This window comes from Elgaria multicarinata, chromosome 4 (assembly GCF_023053635.1).
Source record: "Elgaria multicarinata webbii isolate HBS135686 ecotype San Diego chromosome 4, rElgMul1.1.pri, whole genome shotgun sequence".
Classification (NCBI taxonomy): Eukaryota; Metazoa; Chordata; class Lepidosauria; order Squamata; family Anguidae; genus Elgaria; species Elgaria multicarinata.
The window spans coordinates 10,543,830-10,563,817 of NC_086174.1; the positions used below are offsets into that span (position 1 = coordinate 10,543,830).

Here is a 19,988-nt window from a genome sequence, read left to right on the forward strand (position 1 = left end):
CAAACTCACACTGAGAAACTATCCAATCCCACTGGGTTCCTTTTCAACCAGCAATCCTAAAATTGTTGCAGTACTGTTTAAATCACACTATATATTAATGACCTGAGATGAAATATGATTTCTTCACAGAAGTCCTGGGGGGGGAACTAATTCTCCCACTGAAAGACACTGTTGAGGAACAGTGCAACACTCTGATGGAGCTTTAAAGTATGCCATCGAAATTTCCCCCAAAAGAGTCGAGGAACTCTTCGTCTTGGGTGCTATATGGACTAAAGAACTGGTTATGAGACATATGGGTCGGGTTCTGAAGGGCAGCGTTGCTAGGTGGTCTCATGTCATTGAGGCTATCCAGATAGTGGAAATTAATCGTCTCAAAGGTACTGGAATTCAAAGATGAACTGTAATCTGCTGCTCCTGACGTACCAGGATGCAGCGATGGCTGGACCTGCCTCCTAGGATCACTCGGATTTTGAACTTGCGTGAAGGACCCCTTTTCCAGGGATACGCTTGGGCACCTGGCTTCTTCCATCTCCATGCTGATGCCATTGGGCATCTCGACATTGACAGGATGAATAGGCTGGCTGGAGACAGTGCTGGAGACATTCAACATGTCTTGATGAGACATGGATGGCGACGGCGATGACGATAATGATGCTGCCTGGCCATTCCTTGCACCGAGGAAGCCTCTGTACATGTTCCTGTCCTTTTGATTGGGCCATTTCAGGCTATTTTCCGGCCCCGGTGATGGAGAAACGCCATTCTGCATGTGAAGATGCAACGCATCTCCCAGGGAGTTGCTCTGCTGCAGGAAAACACTGAGGGGCGAAGCTGAGGAACGCCAGCATGGTGGAAGGGCTCCATCCTGCTTTATGGGCCCCGACATCTGTAAAGGTGGGGTCGGGCGTCCGTTGGGACTGAGGTTGCTGATGGGAGGGGGATAAAAGGACTGCACTGGAGGGGTGTTCACAGTTGTTCTCTGCACTGGGGTGACAACTTCAGGTTGGGGGTGAAACATATGCAGTTCTGCAAAAAAGAATTAACACCACTTAGAAAAGGTGAGGAACGTACAACCACTTTAGAGGGGTTCTCAAAAGTTGAGTGAAGCTATGGTAGCTTGCCATAAGGGACTGGGGGGGGGGGCTGAACTTTGCCCTTCAAAATCAAGACACCATCTTGGATGCATCCACCAGGCTATGCCCTTCAGAGGCCCTGTGCAACATTAATCCCCCCTCTGTTTTCCCATATATGGACAATGACATCATCCCAAGAGAGCGAGGGAGGATGTACTGGGATTCCCCCATCCAGCCAGCTCTGCAAGTAGGGATGCTGCAGAAACCCGCAACGGAATCAAATGATTTGGATTTCTATGAATCCAACCCGTGGATTCCACAGCGGATGAGTTTTTTCTTTTCTTTTTTCACTTTCTGGAATTTTGTGGAAATGTAGTTGTAGAAAAATACATGAAATATAAAACCTTTGGCTAATGATACACATTTTCCCCATAGGCCGAAGCATAAAATTGTGCATTTTGGGGAGGGGGGAAGGGGGAGAGGATTTGTGCATTTTTGCAAGTGCGAATTTACACAAATTCGGGGAAATGGAAAAAAAAACTGATTCCTTCAATGAGCAGACGACACTCTGCAAAATGCAGAGAGAATGGATTTTACAAAATCCGCACTTCTCTAACTATAGCTGAGGCTGGGGAAATCCTAGAGGCATCGTTGGGATGCTGGTGAGGGGAAAGATTAATTGGACTAACCCACAGTTTGCTTATATGATTTCTCTCCTGCCTTTTGTTCCTTAAGGTGCCTCAGTTCCATGGAAGATGCCAGCCCACTCGTCTGGGAGCTAATTGCCAAAAACATACTATAAAATTTAGCTATACCAATAGTTTAAGCATCCTATTTTCATATATAATAAAAAGCAAGCTAGAGGTAGAAGATGGAGATGAAGATATATAGAGATAGAGTGATTTTTCTCAATTTGTTCCCAGAACAATGTTTTCAACTTTGGAGAGAACAATGGCTGTGATTTCCCCTGAACCCAGCTTCTCCCTCACATACAGGTGATCAGTGCCGTGACAAGGAAAAAGAACAGAGCAAACCACAGAGGTGCATTCCGCTGAGCTGCGCATGGGACCGGGATCTTTAGTGAAGAAGCGATTTGCAGGGTTCAAACTGCTCAGCGGCCATGCATGAACATGCACAGATAGCCTGGCTACAGTTTCCATTTCCTGGTAATCCCCTGCCAGGATTATTGCCATGTGTTATAGATGGGGCTACCTCTGACAATGGTCCGAAAACTTCAGTTAACGCAGAATAGAGCGGCAAGGCCACTTCCTGGAACTGGCCATTCTGAACATGCTACTGTAGTGCTGTGTCACCAGTTGCTGGTCAGTTTGTGGCCCCAGCTTAAAAGTGTTGGTGCTCACACCTTTAAAGCCCTTAAAAGTACATTGTACATTGATGGTGCTATATAAATAAATAAATAAATAAATAAATAAATAAATAAATAAATAATAATAATAATAAAAAAGGCTTAGAACTAGTCTACCTGAGGGAGTGCGTTCTCCCCTATGTCCCTGCCCAATTGCTCAAAGCATTTTCAGAGGCCCTCCTTTGGGTGCCACCACCCATAATAGTGCGAGGAGTGACTATTAGGGAAGAAGACTCCTTTGTAGTGGTCCCTATCTACGGAATGCCCTTCCCAGGAAAACCCGCCCAGGGTCTTCACTGTATACATTTCCTCTTTAAGCAAGCATTAGCCTCTAACCTGCTGCTTTATTCATTTTACTGCTGGCTCCGCAATGTTTTAAAATGTTTTAATGTTCAATTATTATTTTGAAATTTGCACGGTTGTACTATTTGCTTTCTTTCTTTCTGGTTACTTTGTTGCTGTTCTTGTTTAATTTTATGATTGTAAACTGCCCAGAGGTTATTCACTTGTTGGGCAGTATAGAAATCTAATAAATAAACAATAACTAGGTTTATACCTTTCTCTCTCCCCCCAACTTTTTTTTTTTTACAAAAAAAATCCTTGTTCATATTTTTTTTTACGTTAATGGGAGAGACGAGAAGAAAGAGGAACAAGGGGATAGGGGTGGCAAGGAAGTTTTTTTTAAAAAAAGAAAAGAGGTGAGGAGAATCTACCTTTCTTAATTATCTTTCCTTCATTGGTGGAAGTCTGGAATGCAGCAGCTTTAGGCCTCTCATACGGACCTACCAGAGAAAGATATTTTCAGCCTATACATTTCACTAAGAGCAAATGAATCACATATTCCCTCTAATATCAAACCCAGGAGGTGAGTGCCGACAGAAATGGAGCCACAGTAGGGACCCAAGAGCATGCTCGGAGGAGCTCCAAGGTTCGCAGAAGGACAGAAACATAAAAACAACAACCCAAGGGGACAAAGCTCCCCCAACCCAGCCTGATGGGGACTAAAAATGTTCAGTAGCTATAGAGCGTCAGTTACATAAAGGAAAACGTAAAACTGGGGGAGCGGAGGGCGTGGAACACCCTTCTTGGAGTGAATGGCGGAATGGAATCCTGGACAGGATCACTCCTGTTAGAAGAGAGGATACACTGAACCATTAGAACAGCTTTCCTCAACCTGGGCCGCTCCAGATATGTTGGACTGCATCTCCCAGAATGCCCCAGCCTGGCTGGGGCATTCTGGGAGTTGTAGTCCAACACATCTGGAGCGCCCCAGGTTGAGGAAGGCTGTATTAGAAGGTGAGAATGCATTGAAAATCCCACTTACACAAGTAAAATAAATAAAAATATGAAGAATATCGACGGTGAGGCTTCCTGTAACTTCTCTGGGCTCAAGTTAAAGGAAGCCAGATTCCAGCTGGACATCAGGAAAAACTTCCTGACTGTTAGAGCAGTACGACCATGGAACCAGTGACGTAGGGAGGTTGTGGGCTCTCCCACACTCGAGGCCTTCAAGAGGCAGCTGGACAACCATCTGTCAGGGATGCTTTAGGGTGGATTCCTGCATTGAGCAGGGGGTTGGACTCGATGGCCTTGTAGGCCCCTTCCAACTCTAATATTCTATGATTCTCTGATTCTCTGTAGCAGCCCCCACCATCAGGAAAACCCTCCCTCATGCAGTTTGGGAGGAAGAAAATGCAGCATCCTTTAAACACCTACTGAAAACATATCTCTTTACACAGGCTTTCCCTGGGTTGTAACTGCTGCTGGGTTTATTTTGGTTTTACATGGTATTTTTAAACTGTTAAAGCTTTATATCATGCTTTGATTTGTTGTATTTTATGGTTTTTATCGTGAACTGCCCGGAGAGCCTCAGCTATTGGGCAGCATAAAAACGTAATAAATAAATAAATAAATAAATAAATAATAAAGCCAGTTTCTAGTATTTTGCTCCACGTTCCCAACATCATGTTCCATTTTGACAAAGAGAATGAAGAAAGGGGCTGTGACAATAGCAGCAGGGTTGATGGTTGATGGCTGGGTCACCCAGGGCAGGGAGGGTCCCAATCCTATCTCCGAGTGCACCCTTGTTACCTACTCCTAAAGGAGTGAACGGCTGCCACTTATGCTCACCGGGGGGGGGGGGAGTAAAACCTAGTAGATCAGGATACCTTTGTGGAAAGGGAAAACCTGCCTTCCACCCATGGTCCTGTATGGCCTGACTCTCTTTGACAGAGATTCCACAGAAGCCTGTAATACACAGACGTATTTTCAAGGTACAGGGGCCGTCCCTCACAACACAGCCTGCCAATCAAGATGGTGGGCATTTCCCTATGAAAGCCTCAAGGAAATCTTTCCGTCTTTACTTCAGAAGACTAAGGGGGAGAGCAGGGAGGAGTACGCTTACCATAGTCTTGGATGAGCTTTTGTAAAGCCATTGGGGACCTCTGTTTTTTTGCCTTATGGCCATAAGGATCTAAAAGAGGAGGAGAAAACCAGCATTACGGTTAGCAATTGAGCGTCTTGCACACATGTACAATCCTGGGAATGTTTCCCAAAGAAGAGGGGTCAGGTTTTGAGTTCTGTTCAACTTATGCCAGGGGTGGGCAACTGTGAGAGGTCTGGGGGTCAGTTTCATCCCACAACCCCCCCCCCATGGCCACCCTCCATAGTCTGCAGCCCCCCACCCCAATAATAGCAAACCATTCCGTAGCAACTATGGAATGCTAGAATGGTCAAATTTAGCTAAGTTTGACCAAGCCCATTTACCCCTCAAAAAAACGTACACAAAACGTTTTTCTTCACTGCCACTAAATTCACGGGGTGGGGGGGAGGCAGTAGGGGCCACACCAGAGGTGCATGCATCCCGTGGGGTACATGTTGCCCACCCCTGAACTATGCAGTGGAATACAAGAAGATCTCTTATATAGGGTTAAGTTTATTGCTCCATAATTGAGGCTGGTGGCTCCAATTTCGGTGCGGCTGTGATTCAGTACCTTGGATAGGTCCTTTGGAGTTCTGACTAAAACCCAGAATGGATTCACAGCCCCACCGAAATTGGAGCCACCAGCCTCCACTGTTTCTCCACCTAACCCAGTATCGCCCACTCTGACTGGCAGTAGACTTCGGAAGTCTCCAGCAGAGGTCTTTCACATCACCTGCTACCTGTTCTTGTCTTTAACAGCCAGGAAGATGCCAGCAATTGAACCTGGGTCAGGCTGAAGCTACTACCCTATTTCTTCGATTCTAAGACGCACTTTCCCCCCATATAAACATCTCTAAAAATGGGATTGCGTCTTAGAATCGCGGGTGTGTCTTAGGGTTTTTTTCCTGTTGGTGGTACTGAAATTAGTGTGCGTCTTACAATCGATGGCGTCTTACAATCGAAGAAATACGGAAACAGGACCCTAAGAAATTGATAGTACTCTTGATATAAACATTTATCGTCCATAAGTTTCTTGAGTTTTAATAACAGCTGGTGTTTTCCAAAAGGATCTTAGCTTTCAAGTCTATATACAAAGCTCTTTTCTAAAAGTCTCTTCTTCTTTTAAGACCGTCGAATTTTATAGCAACAGAAGAGGAAGTTGTCTAACATAAAGCACGGTTAAGTAAGACTAATGTAAAAGCTGAAGGGCTGCAGCATCATTGTAAAGCAGATGGAAGAGGAACTGGTTGCCAAGCTAAGATTCTTATAAGCTGAGTGACCCAATCTCGTTGTGGTTTAAATTGGTATGGGACTTGATTCAAACACACTAACTAATCCTGTGTGAGCAAGCGTGTGCAGGTGTTGTACCTCTTTCCTCTGGCAGGTATCTGAAGTCCATAGAGTTGCTGACTTCTTGATCCGAGGGTCTCCGCAACTGCATCTTCACCGTGACGGGTTCGAAGATGTCTCTGTGAAAGGGAGGGGTCCTAAAGACGATAGCAACTTGGCGATGCACATCCGCTTGCGAGAAAACCCCCTTGGCTTCCCAGTCATTCGTGACAAACCTCACTTCGATGTCGTCTGGAAAGACGGAAAGATAAAGCGTTGGCGTTAACACAAGAGTAGCGATAAAACAAACCGTGAAGAAATCTACACTAGTCTAGTTAGAACGTGTCTTACCGCTTTGAAGTGTGCCTTTCGTAGTATTACGCCACATGACGTTCAGGTTTTGACGTTTTATTGAGGTCTTTTCTCCGGTTTTTATTTTGAACTCTTCTGAAATAGCTCGTTGTATTTGTTATGATGTGGCCAATTTCGCCGTATTAATTAGCTTTCCTTTCCTTCTTAATTAGCCAATCGCATTCCCGGGGGGGGGGGGGGCGTGTTTATTTAATTTTCGTGCCCAAAGTTGGAGACTTTTTTTTCTGTGAAGCCTTGGACTTCAACTCCCATCAGCCCTACCGAGCAGAGCCAATGGTGAGGAATGCTGGGATTTGTGGTCCAAAAGACCAGGAAGGCACCAGGTAGGGGAAGGCTGGTGCCTGAGCTGGGGAAGGCTGGTGCTGCTTTCGCGCTCTCTCATTCTCTCCCCGTTTACGAGTCAGTGTCTGTGGCGCGCTGCTGGGAGTTGCTCACTGAGCCACTTCTCCTCTCTCCCTCCCTCTCCTCTCCCCACTTCGCTCTCCTCCTTCCTTCCCTCCCTCCATCCCGCTCTCTCACTCTCTCTATCGTTCTCTCTCTCACACTCTCACACACACGCGCACACACACTCAGGAGTTCGTGGCTTCGGTTGAAGGCTGACAACCTCAGAACCCAAACAGTAAAGGGAGCAGGGAATGGGGGGGAGGAGAGAAAAAGAAAGCCCACTGCACCCTGTCCAGGCAGCCATGGAGCGGGAAGAGCAGGACAGAGGTGGGACATAGGAGGCGGCGGCACCTCAACCACAAAATAAAATAGAAGTATTTTCTTAGTGTGGCCAAAAGGAACGCATTCCCATGGAAAGAGAAAACGCAAGTAAACGTTTTAAAACCAGCTACGTTTTAAATCGGTCAAGAATAAAACGTTCAACGCCTGTGAAAACAACGTTTCATATACTAGTGTAGATCCCTTCCAGGAGAAACAAAAAGCTAAGGAAAGTGCCAACAGGAAAAGACCAAAGGCAAGGATCAACCTTGCCTTGTATTCTTATCATGTATTTCACAACAACCCCGCTAAGTTAATTTAGGCCAACTTTCCAAGCAGACCCACCCCCGCAGCCTGGGATGATGGGTGCGGTATGTGAAGGGCACTGGACACGTCTGAAGCCGTCCTGAAGTCATGACCGTTCAAAATGATCTCTAGTGAGAATAATTTCAGGTCTCGCCCCAATTCTCCACCGGAGCCTCTGAAAGAAGACCTGAGGTCAAGACGCTGATCAGGGAGGCATCGCCAAGGACAGCCAACAAGTCTTTCAAGCAATTTTATCTACTGTCTCATCCCTGGGTCTGGGTCTTGACCTGCTTTGCTCCATGTAACCTCAGGCTCCTGCGTGAACCGCCGACACAGGAGGAAGTCTGGAGGAAACCAATTACCTTTCTGAACCTTGTCACACAGGAGGAAAATTTCGTCTCCTCCTTTCACACTTCCGCAATTCTTGTTCACACGGCAAATTCTCAGTTCTGCAGACTTGGGGGTACCTACAGAGAAAAGGGAAACATTTATTAGGGGAAAGAAGAGGAGAAGGGGGGCAGGGGGATGTGACTGTAACTCGGGCTTAAAAATAGAAGGTGGGAAGGAAGAGGACGTCCTGCAAGCATGTGTGTGATTTGGAGGGTGGGCGACGCAGAGGCAGCAGTAGCTAATGGCTACACGAGCAGCTAGAAAAACTCTGCTGTTAACGTGCTGAAATATAATTTGGAGACAAAATGTGGTGTGGTGCCTAGAGTGCTGGACTGGGTGTTGGGAGATTCGGGCTCTAGACCCCCCCCCCGGTAACGGAAGCCCACTGGGTGACCTTGGGCCAGTCACAGACTCTCAGCCCAGCCTACCTCACAGGGTTGTTGTTGTGAGGATAAAAATGGAGAAGAGGAGGTTTATATATGCTGCCTTGTGTTGCTTAAGGAAGGAAAAAAGGCAGGTATAAATGCAATAAATGAATGAATGAATGAATGAATGAATAAGATGTAACATTTTTCCAGGGCAATATAATCCACACGGTTTGCAAATGGGCTGATGTGCTCCTTCTCTTTTATCAGGGGTGGACAACCCCCAGGTTTCAGGGGGGCACATTGACCTCATTGGAACCCACTGGAGCCTGAACTCTGCCCCTACTAAAATTACGGTTGCTGAATTTGCCATGGCAGCAGCAGCCCCCCACAAAACAATTGTGCCGATAACAAGGTACACAGGGAAGCAGAACCCTGCCGCCAAGTCTCCCGTTGGAGTCCCCTTCTGGCTCACAGACACTTACGGTTGTCATAAATAGGGTTGGAGATGACGGGAGGCAGAGGGAAGGTGCAGTTGCCGTGTTCGTCGCAAAGGAGAGCCTGGAAGCACAGCCTCACTACGCTGAGGTCGTACTCTTCGAAGGCCAGCAGCTGCTCTTCAGATACTGTGGGGACAAAGACAGAGGTGTGGTGAGGAGGAGGCCTTGTATCCAGAGAGAGAGAGAGAGAGAGCTGCTGGGACTCCGGGCCAGCCACCCTCTTGGCCAGTGGTGAAGGTGCTAAAATTTGAAGTGCAGACACTCATCATGACACTCTCCATAGTTATGCCCCCAAGGGCAATCCAAAAATACAGGCAGCTATGTTGAGCGATATCTATATGTATGTATATGTATTGCTGCTGCTGCTGCTGCTGCTGTTGTTGTTATTAATTTCTGTACCGTCTCTGAAGCTCTCTGGGCGGCTTACAAAAGATGTTTCTCGCCTGCCCAAGGGCCTCTACTTCCCTTGCTCGACTCCGTCCATTTTCTTCTGCTGCCCCTTACGCCTGGAACGCTCTTCCAGAACATTTGAGAACTACAAGTTCAATCGCAGCTTTTAAAGCTCAACTAAAAACTTTTCTTTTTCCTAAAGCTTTTAAAACTTGATGTTGTGCAGACTTTATACTGTTAGTTTTACCCTACCCTGTGCCTGCTTACCCTACCCTGTGCCTGTTGGCATTCTCTTCCCCTCCTTATTGTTTTACTATGATTTTATTAGATTGTAAGCCTATGCGGCAGGGCCTTGCTATTTACTGTTTTACTCTGTACAGCACCATGTACATTGATGGTGCTATATAAAATAATAATAATAATAATAATAATAATGATGATGTCCCACAAAATTTCAAACCATAAAAACCATAAAAAACAGACAGTATACACAAAGACAACATACATCTAACTTTTGAGCTATCAGCCAAACCTAAAAATTCATCACATGCTGCTAAATGCCTCGGAAAAGCGAAAAGTCTTCACCAGGTGCCGAAAAGATGACAATGTTGGGGAGATCATTCCATAGTTGGTGGGGGCAGCATTAAGAAGGCCTCTTGCTTGTTGCCATCTTCCGAGCGTCTCTCAGAGTAGGCACTCGGAGGAGGGCCTTAGATGTTGAGCTTAGGTTCGCGTCTGGAGAGGTGCTCTGTCAGGTATTGTGGTCCCAAGCCATGTAAGGCTTTGTAGGTTAGAACCAGCACCACGCCTTAACAAGCGTGGGACCACAATACCTGATGGAACGCCTCTCCCAAACGAACCTTTTTTTATGTGTATAGATGTAGATATAGATAGGTATAGATACAGCCAGTGTGGTGTAGTGGCTAGAGTGTTGGACTGGGAGTCGGGAGATCTGGGTTCTAGTCCCCGCTCGGCCATGGAAACCCACTGGGGGACTTTGGGCCAGTCACAGACTCTCAGCCTAACCCCACCTCACAGAGTTGTTGTTGTGAGGATAAAGTGGAGAGGAGGAGGATTATGTATGCCGCCTTGGGCTCCTTGCAGGAAAAAAGGTGGGATATAAATGCAATAATAAATAAATTTATTTATTATCATTTGAATCGGGCCCGATTCAAAGTGCTGGTATTGACATTTAAAGCCCTAAACAGTTTGGGGCCAGGTTATTTGAAGGAACGCCTCCTCCCATATGTACCTGCCCGGACCTTAAGATCATCTACAGGGGCCCTTCTCCGTGAGCCCCTGCCAAAGGAAGTGAGGCAGGTGGCTACTAGGAGCAGGGCTTTCTCCGCTGTGGCACCCCGGGTGTGGAATGAGCTCCCCAGAGAGGTCCGCCTGGCGCCTACACTGTACTCCTTTCGTCGCCAGCTGAAGACCTTTTTATTCTCTCGGTATTTTAACACTTAATTTTAACTTAAATTTAAATTTTACTGTTCTAACTTTGTATTTTAATCTTATATCAATTTTGCTGCGTGGTTTTTATCCTGGTTGTGCTTTTTATACTGTATTCTGTATCTGTGCTTTTAACCTGTTGGTTGTTTTATTATGGTTTTAATTTTTGTGAACCGCCCAGAGAGCTTTGGCTATTGGGCGGTATAAAAATGTAATAAATAAATAAATAAATAAACTGCATCTATTGCTTTTAAATTATATATTGCTTTAACTTGGATCATGGTTTAATTTGTTTTTAACTGTGTATATTTATTGTTTTATACTGTATGTTTTATCTGTACGCCGTCCTGCGATCTTAGTGATATAGGGCGGGATATAAATATTTTAAATAAATAAATAATAAATAATAAATAAACATTTAGTTATGCACACACACACACACACACACACACACACACACACACAATTTTCCAGGCATTTCTTTTCCCAGCAGCAGAAAGAAATAAAATAAATAAATAAATAAATAAATAAATAAATAAAATAAACCGTTATAAGCAGTAGTATAGATCCTGCCTAGGTGACTTTGGGCCAGTCACAGACTCTCAGCCCAACCTACCTCACAGGGTGGTTGCTGTGAGGATAAAATGGAGAGGAGGATTATGTATGCTGCCTGGCTTTCTCGAGCAGGAAAAAATGTCGGGATACAAATGTAATAAATGAATAAAATCAACAAACCAGTCCTTGCGTTTCTCATCGCCACCACAACCAGGTCTTGCTAATGAGTCTTAATTCCCCCTGCAAGGCCAAGCCAGCTTTAACGTCTTTGCATGATAGGAAGGGTAGCTCACAACTATTTATTGTTGCTGAGGAAAGCCTGTACCCACCCCACCCCCATAGTGAGGCTCAGAGGGAATAGCGTGGTCATCGAGGGTGGCTGTGACAAAATGATAATTTATGCTATTGTTAATATGTGTATGTTTAACTGTTTGCATCAGGTCGGGAATTGCTGTGGCCAATTCTTTTATTTTCAAGAAATGGTAAGTATGAGCTTTATCACACCAGTGTTATACTGTGCAATCACTGTGAATTGCATGCAAAGGACACCGAAGTTTTCCACCTTATAATCTGCTTTTATTGTGAAGTACTCCCATGCATCCTGCTTTAATTGTGCTATGGAGGCAAAAGACTCGCCGTATTTTGCTACTAGTTTTCGAGCGTATCATCCAAGCGGCCACTGGGGCGCAGGAGCAGGATTTGAAGAAAAATTAAACAAATGCTTACATCTGCATAAACTTTAAAGATAAAGACATCAAAATAGGCACAGTAATAGATATTAAGGAGAGCTTTAAGCATACCGAATTTGAATCGGATTGGGTCATCCCGTTGATTTTTTATGATTTTTTTTTACATTTCTCCCCTTAAACCCATTTCCTGGTATGCAAAGGATCATTGTCGCCCGGTAGCAACAACAACAACACCGACAGCTTAGCACTGTAGGGGATAATTTGAGGAAACAGGTACGTGGGATGAAGTTCTAATTGGGAGGGGGGAGTTAGAATGGTGAGCCGTGTGAATTGGTGTTGTCCGATTGGTTGATCTGAATGGCAAGAGAGAGAGTAAGGGGACGTGAGAGGACAGTTGGGCAGTTAGTTAGAGTTTGTCAGTCCGGGTTGGGGAGTTAGTGAGGGTAGGAGTGAGTGAGATTTAGCAGAGGCTTGTTTCAGGGTAGTATTAAGAAAGTGGGGTTATAGAATTTGGAGGTGGTTAGTATTCCCTGGGAGGTTGAGGGAGATAGACGTATGTGGATAAAGTCGAATAACCTTAACGTGTCTTTTAAAATCTTTTTCTATATGAATAAAGCTTATGCTTATTTTGTTTAACAGCCACGTCTGCTCAGTCATATGCATTACTTCAGGTGGACAGTACACACGGGCACACTCAAAAGTTTATTATTCCCTCCTTCTTTTAGAAGATAAAGACTAGTGTGGTGGCACCGAAGGAGAGGTTTAATGATAGACGACACAGAAGCTGGTGACGCCATAGCAGCAGGTGGTAATAAGAAAATATGCCACTACTTTGTGTGTAGGTCTGGAGGAGGCGTGCCTTGGGGAGTGCATCCCTCAACTTTCATTCTGCACTTTCCAACTCTCCCAGGTCACTGGTGCACCTAGGGGTGACCATATTACACCAGTTTTAAAATCTCTTCACTGGCTGCCAATTAGTTTCCGGGCGAAGTATAAAGTGTTGGTTATCACCTTTAAAGCCCGACATGGTTTGGGTCCAGGCTACCTGCGGGATCGCCTTCTCCTGTACAATCCGCCCCACACACTCAGATCCTCTGGGAAAAAATCTACTTCAGTCTGCCAAAATGAGGCTGACAACTGTTACCCAGAGGACCTTCTCTTCTGCAGCTCCCAGACTGTGGAATGGCCTGCCGGGAGAGATTTGTCAACTTAATAGTCTTTTCAAATTCAAGAAGGCTATAAGGACTGGTCTCTTCTGGCAGGCCTATCCAGTGTAATTTTAGGATGTTTTTAAAATGATTTTAGGATGTTTTAATAATGTATATTATGTTTTAATTCAGTTTTATGTATTTTATATTTACTGTTGTTCCCCATCTCGATCAGAATGGAGAGGCAGGTAAGAATTATTATTATTATTATTATTATTATTATTATTATTATTATTAATGCGAAAGAAGAAGCACGTACACTTTCATAGAATCATAGAATCATAGAACAGCAGAGTTGGAAGGGGCCTACAAGGCCATCGAGTCCAACCCCCTGCTCAATGCAGGAATCCACCCTAAAGCATCCCTGACAGATGCTTGTCCAGCTGCCTCTTGAAGGCCTCTAGTGTGGGAGAGCCCACAACCTCCCTAGTTAACTGATTCCATTGTCGTACTGCTCTAACAGTCAGGAAGTTTTTCCTGATGTCCAGCTGGAATCTGGCTTCCTGTCACTTCAGCCCGTTATTCCGTGTCCTGTAATCTGGGAGGATCGAGAAGAGATCCTGGCCCTGCTCTGTGTGACAACCTTTTAAGTATTTGAAGAGTGCTCTCAAGTCTCCCCTCAATCTTCTCTTCTCCAGGCTAAACATGCCCAGTTCTTTCAGTCTCTCTTCATAGTGCTTTGTTTCCAGACCCCTGATCATCCTGGTTGCCCTCCTCTGAACCCGCTCCAGCTTGTCTGCGTCCTTCTTGAATTGTGGAGCCCAGAACTGGACACAATGCTCTAGATGAGGCCTAACCAGGGCCGAATAGAGAGGAACCAGTACCTCACGTGATTTGGAAGCTATACTTCTATTAATGCAGCCCAAAATAGCATTTGCTTTTCTTGCAGCCATATCGCACTGTTGGCTCATATTCAGCTTGCGATCTACAACAATTCCAAGATCCTTCTCATTTGTAGTATTGCTGAGCCAAGTATCCCCCATCTTGTAACTGTGCCTTTGGTTTCTATTTCCTAAATGTAGAACTTGGCATTTATCCCTATTAAATTTCATTCTGTTGTTTTCAACCCAGCACTCCAGCCTATCAAGATCACTTTGAAGTTTGTTTCTGTCTTCCAGGGTATTAGCTATCCCACCCAATTTTGTGTCATCTGCAAATTTGATAAGAGTTCACTGCACCTCCTCATCCAAATCATTAATAAAAGTGTTGAAGAGCACTGGGCCCAGGACTGAGCCCTGCGGTACCCTACTCGTTGCCTCTCCCCAGTTTGAGAAGGTTCCATTGATAATGGAACTTTCCACTGACCTAGCCCACTACCGGACTAGGGTAGACTTCCTCAACCTGGTACCTCCCAGATGTGTTGGACTGCAACTCGTATCACTCACAGCCAGCATGACCAATTATGGGAGTTGTAGTCCAACCCATCTGGAAGGCTGAATTGTGCAAGGCTAGGCAAGTGGAAAACTTTTCAACCTGCTCCAGAACTAACCCCTATCATGGGTTCAGGGTGGGGGGATTTTCCCAATGGTGTCTTCCCTTCTCCCCCCCCCCCCCGTCCCCAAATGATTCCTCATGAGCCTCCAACCTGTCTGTCACTACCTACAGAGCTGAACTTCCAATAACGGCTAAAACACATCTTCTGTCTCCCTTTGGCTTCACGTTGATGCTTTATTACTAGGGACAGCAAGCGTGAAATTTAAAATGCACACTCTACCCACGTTGTGCTGATAAGATGTAAATGTTACAGCAAAGGGGGGAAAATGCTTCCGTCACAATTGTGGCCCTACCTACACAGTGTGTGGGGAAATGACACTTCATCCGCTCTGGTTTTTATACTTTTCTCTTATTGGCAGGAGGGGGTAATCACTGTACACGGTTGCAAAGTAATAAGCACAAGCCAACGCGGAGAGGAAGTGAGGCTTTCTACTACACTGAAGCCTATCTGCAGATCTAATAAGTTGATCTCTCAATAACGCCTATTTTCACAGAATTTTCAGACTCCTGTATGCAAGGCTGTTGGGGACTTTTTTTCCCCATAGGAAAAAGAAGAGTTTTGCTTATTTCAGCAATAAAAATTTGCATAGTTCATGGTGCTTTAAGACAGAGATGCAGAACCTAAAGTCTGTGATCCCAATCCAGCCCTTGGGGACAGGAGTGGTTCAAGACCTTTTCCTGCCTGAAGCGAAGGACAAGATGGCACCCCGTCCCATTCCATGTACAAAAACCAAATGGGACTGACAGATGAATCTGTCTTCAATACTAATGATGGGACAGAATCCTCACTGCTCCTTAAGGTAGCAGGCAAACTGGGAGGGAGATTCAGGACCAATGAAAGGAAGTACTTCTTCACATAGCACATAGTTAAACTATTGAATTCGCTACCACAAGGTATAGTGATGGCCACCAACTTGGATGGCTTTAAAAGGCGGTTAGACAAATCCATAGATAATAAGTCTATCAATGGCTACTAGTCATTATGGTTATATATTACCTTCAGAATTGAAGGTGGTATGTTTCCAAATACTAGTTTTTGGGAAATACGAGCAGGATGGTGATATTGGACTCATTTTCTATCGTTGGCCACTGTGAGCCTCATCACACAGGGGGAAATCGCGTTTGCCTACCATCAGTTCTCTGCCCGCGCGTGCGTCCCTCATTACTTCTTCTTCCAAAAGAGGAAGCAAACGACGTGCATGTGGACCATTCAGTGGGCTGTTTTGATCCCGCTACTTCTCCTGCACACAGCAGGAGATGGTGGCAAGTTCCCTCTCAAAAAGTAAGTTGGATTTACTAGGGTGTTTTCTGTCACATGAAGAAGGCTAGAAGGGGCAGACGACGTCATGAGAGGGACCCGCAAAAATCCATGAGTGCCCAGCCACGAGCGTGCAATAAAACGCTCCTCTGATGATGCCCTTAGTGAACAGAATGCTGGATTGGATGGAACCTTCATCTGATCCAACATGGCTCTTGTTATGATCTTAAGGGCATATAAGACACATACAAGATGATACACATGCAGAACTATCTCCATCCATTGAAGTGAATGGGGAAAGTGTTTGTTTACAGAAGCTTCATGCACAATATAAGAGCACATCCAGCAAGGTGTATATCTTTAAGTGCAACTTATCACATTCTTAAAATAGTTATTTAATTTTTTAAAAAAATCTGCAGCTCAAAAAGAGGAAGAACATTTTCCTTGGGCTATTTTTAAATTCTACTTCCTATTACAAGAAGAAGACAGAGCACGCACTCATTTTTTCCTTTGCCGGCACTATGATAGCATCCATAGTGAACGTTCGCTAAGCACTTCGCATGCACAAACTCAGTGATCTTTACAACCGCCTTGTAAGGTAGGCCAATGTTATTATCCCCTATTACAAACGGGGCTTGTGCATGGATGGTCAAGACGTGGTGGCTTACATAAGGTTGCCCAATGAACTGTGAAGCAAAACAGCCTGTCACACTTCAACAAACGTCTTCCGCAGGGGTGCCAGCTGCAGGCTTCCTGCCTTTAAAAACGTGCTTCCTCATCACAGTTCGAGTTCAAACGGTGTTTCTCCAAAGGTCAGATTTGAAGCAGGTGTTTCACACCTCTTAACCACTACACTGCACCACCACCACTACCGTCATCAGGACTGTTGCTGTTATTACCTCCAGCATCACCAGAAAAGTCCACTCCGGTCCATGAGGAACCAGCCCATACCTCTGGGCGAATGAGGCATTTGCCCTGGACCTAGACATGAATGGAAAGCACCAGGAGACAAGGTTCTGGGCATCTTCCCCTCCAAACACTGAAAATCCACTGAACACTGAAAAATTATTATGGTCATCTTGCTGGGTCTGCCACAGTAACTGAGGAGCCTGCATTTAAAACGACTAACAGCTCACAGAGTAATCTTATGGATATAGTGGCATAACCTGAGACAACAAACTGTTCACTGTCATAGAATCACAGAATAGCAGAGTTGGAAGGGGCCTACAAGGCCATCGAGTCCAACCCCCTGCGCAATGCAGGAATCCACCCTAAAGCATCCCTGACAGATGGCTGTCCAGCTGCCTCTTGAAGGCCTCTAGTGTGGGAGAGCCCACCACCTCCCTAGGTAACTGATTCCATTGTCATACTGCTCTAACAGTCAGAAAGCTTTTCCTGATGTCCAGCTGGAATCTGGATGAACATCAGGAAAAACTTCACAAGATGCATAATTCCTATGTTTCTATGAATGGTGAGATTCCAACAGGGAATTGTTTGGATCATATTCACGTACACTCCCTGCCATTGGATTCTCAACAAGCAGTGGTATTCTCAGTGGTGATCCCCCAACTGTGAAATGAGCTCCCCACTGAGGTCTGCCTGGCACAGACACTGTCATCTTTTTGATGCCCGGTAAAGACCACCCTCTAACCTCAGGCATTTAAGAACACAAGAAGAGCCCTGCTGCATCAGGCCGAATGCCTATCTAGTCCAGCACACTGTTCACACAGTGAACAACCAGCTGTCGACCAAGGACCCACAAGCAGGACACGGGTGCAACAGCACCCTCCCACCCATGTTCCCCAGCAACTGGCGTATATAGGCTTACTGCCTCGTATACAATGGCATATGATGAGGCATCTATGTCTGCTGTTTTAGAACAGCTCTATTAGGAAAAACATTGGCTTATTTAAATTGTTTTAGATGTTTACATTGTTTTAATTTTTCTATGTTAAAAAATGTAGACTTTATATTATTTTTTTATTTTTTATGAATTGCTATAAACTGTTCAGAAACCTTTGGCTATGGGGCGGTACAGAAATGGAAAAAATAATAATAATTCTCATCAGACATGACTAGAGGTGGACAACGTGCCCCCCCCCTTTGGCCACTGACAACGAATCCCCTGTGGCGGTGGCAAAAAAAAGCTCCAATTTGCCTTTAAAACAAGGTATGAAGGGAGTGCATGCCTTGTGGGAAAGCAGGATAGTGCGCCCGGGATGCTTCTGGGAACATGAATTTGCTTCACCCCAAAGCACCCTCCCCATGGGCCTTGTTTTAAAGGCAGATTGTGGCGTTTTGCCCCCCCCCCCCCCACTGCCGCACTGCCAAATTTTGGCGACAAATTGTGGGCACCACCATGGCAGTAATTCTGAGGACTGGGCAGCAATTCTAGAGAGCTGCCCCAGTGGGTTGTGGGAGGGGAAATTAGCCCCTAGATTCATAGATGTTGCCCAGCTCTGGTCAAGATAGTCAGGGTGTTTCTCGACTGAGCACTACCAAGCAGAAAGCACCCTGCTGCTATTCCTCCATGGTTTTTTTCCCCTTCATGGAACGAAAAAAGACGGAAAAAGAAGTGGGAAAAGACGGGAGGGTTACAAGGGGAAGGCGATGACACGAAACTAAAAATTCTGTGAATGAGGCAAGGCAATAACACGACAAAGCCTCATCTAGAAGCACCTTTAGCAGGGGAGAAGTGGCAACAGGGCTTAACTGGTTTACAAAAAAAGGAACAAATATTAAAAGGGTTCCTCTGACGAGCTTCCGCTTTTTGGCCTTACTCAGTGTTTATAAATGGCAGCACCCCACTCCAGCAGCAAAGGAAACCTCAGCGACGAGCGTGATACAACACAAGGCCACAAACTTCCTGTCATTCGGATCACTGTAGTAAAAACCTTGTGTTTGCTGGGGTCAAAGCTCCACCCTACAAGCATCCAGACGACTTCTCAAAATGGAAGGGTGGGTGGTTTTTTTTTTTACAATTCAGACAAACAAGGCAACGATCATGCCTAAGAGATTTGAGAAAAGGGTTCTTTTTGTTTACAAAATACTTCTCGAAAGCACCTATTGGCCCTAGGGTGGCCAACTATTTCTCTAGCTCTTGCTCCTGTGCTTTTAAAAGCAGCTTGAGCTATGGAAATCAACAGGTAATCAGTAAACCCATGCTGCGAATAGCATTACCTTCTGATTTCTGTAAATTAATCTGCTTTAAAGCCGGAAGGAGGAGAGAGTTTGGAGCTGAAGGAAGCTGGACAGTGACTCTGTTCAGACGACACGCAAAGCTACGGTGGTGAAGCATTTTGAGCGAAACGTTATGGCTTAGCGTATCATGTGAACCATTACTTAGTGTGCCATCTGAACCATTCCTAACAATACATAAACATGGTTTAAAAACGCTCACTAACCATTTGCTGCAAAAGGGTTAGCGGCCTAACCATGGTTTAGCGTGTCATCTAACAGGCCCAATAAGTGTGAGGAGACAGGCACCAGAAGAGGGATAACAATGCCAGGGATCCCAGAGGCCCTTGGCCGCTGACAGTGCCCCCCACCCCAAGGACAGAAGAGGTGGGGCGTGCAAATAGAGAATTCTCCCACATGGACCTCCTTGGGTGCTTTGTGCAAAGGGGGAAAGGCAGAGGTCAGGTTTCCTGGTCAGTTTTTATGCATTTAAGCCTGTTGTCAGCAAAGCAAAGATTTTAACTGTTTGGGTTTTTTTTTGGCTGTACACCCGAAGTCCGTAGACACATTCTGTGATCGGCTTCACCCCTAGGGTGACCAGAGGACCATCCTCTGTTTGAAGGGTGTCAGAGGACGGTCCTCTAGTTGAAAACACCCTCTAGAATCATAGAATCATAGAATAGCAGAGTTGGAAGTGGCCTACAAGGCCATCGAGTCCAACCCCCTGCTCCATGCAGGAATCCACCCTAAAGCATCCCTGACAGATGGTTGTCCAGCTGCCTCTTGAAGGCCTCTAGTGTGGGAGAGCCCACAACCTCCCTAGGTAACTGGTTCCATTGTCGTACTGCTCTAACAGTCAGGAATTTTTTCCTGATGTCCAGCTGGAATCTGGCTTCCTGTCACTTGAGCCCGTTATCCCGTGTCCTGGACTCTGGGAGGATCGAGA

The 19,988-nt window shown here is 45.4% G+C and overlaps 1 protein-coding gene across 1 annotated transcript in view; it reads right to left on the minus strand.

Moving 5' to 3' along the window:
• Positions 1-202: 202 nt before the first annotated feature.
• The window catches only part of REL (REL proto-oncogene, NF-kB subunit), a 55,942-nt gene continuing 36,156 nt past the window's right edge, over positions 203-19,988 (minus strand). Inside the window, exons 4-9 of the mRNA XM_063125373.1 lie at positions 8,808-8,948; positions 7,930-8,034; positions 6,227-6,439; positions 4,841-4,909; positions 3,150-3,218; positions 203-1,023 (exon numbers count right to left, since the gene is read on the minus strand). Of these exons, the coding sequence (XP_062981443.1) occupies positions 203-1,023; positions 3,150-3,218; positions 4,841-4,909; positions 6,227-6,439; positions 7,930-8,034; positions 8,808-8,948 (1,418 nt within the window). The remainder of the gene's footprint in view (positions 1,024-3,149; positions 3,219-4,840; positions 4,910-6,226; positions 6,440-7,929; positions 8,035-8,807; positions 8,949-19,988) is intronic.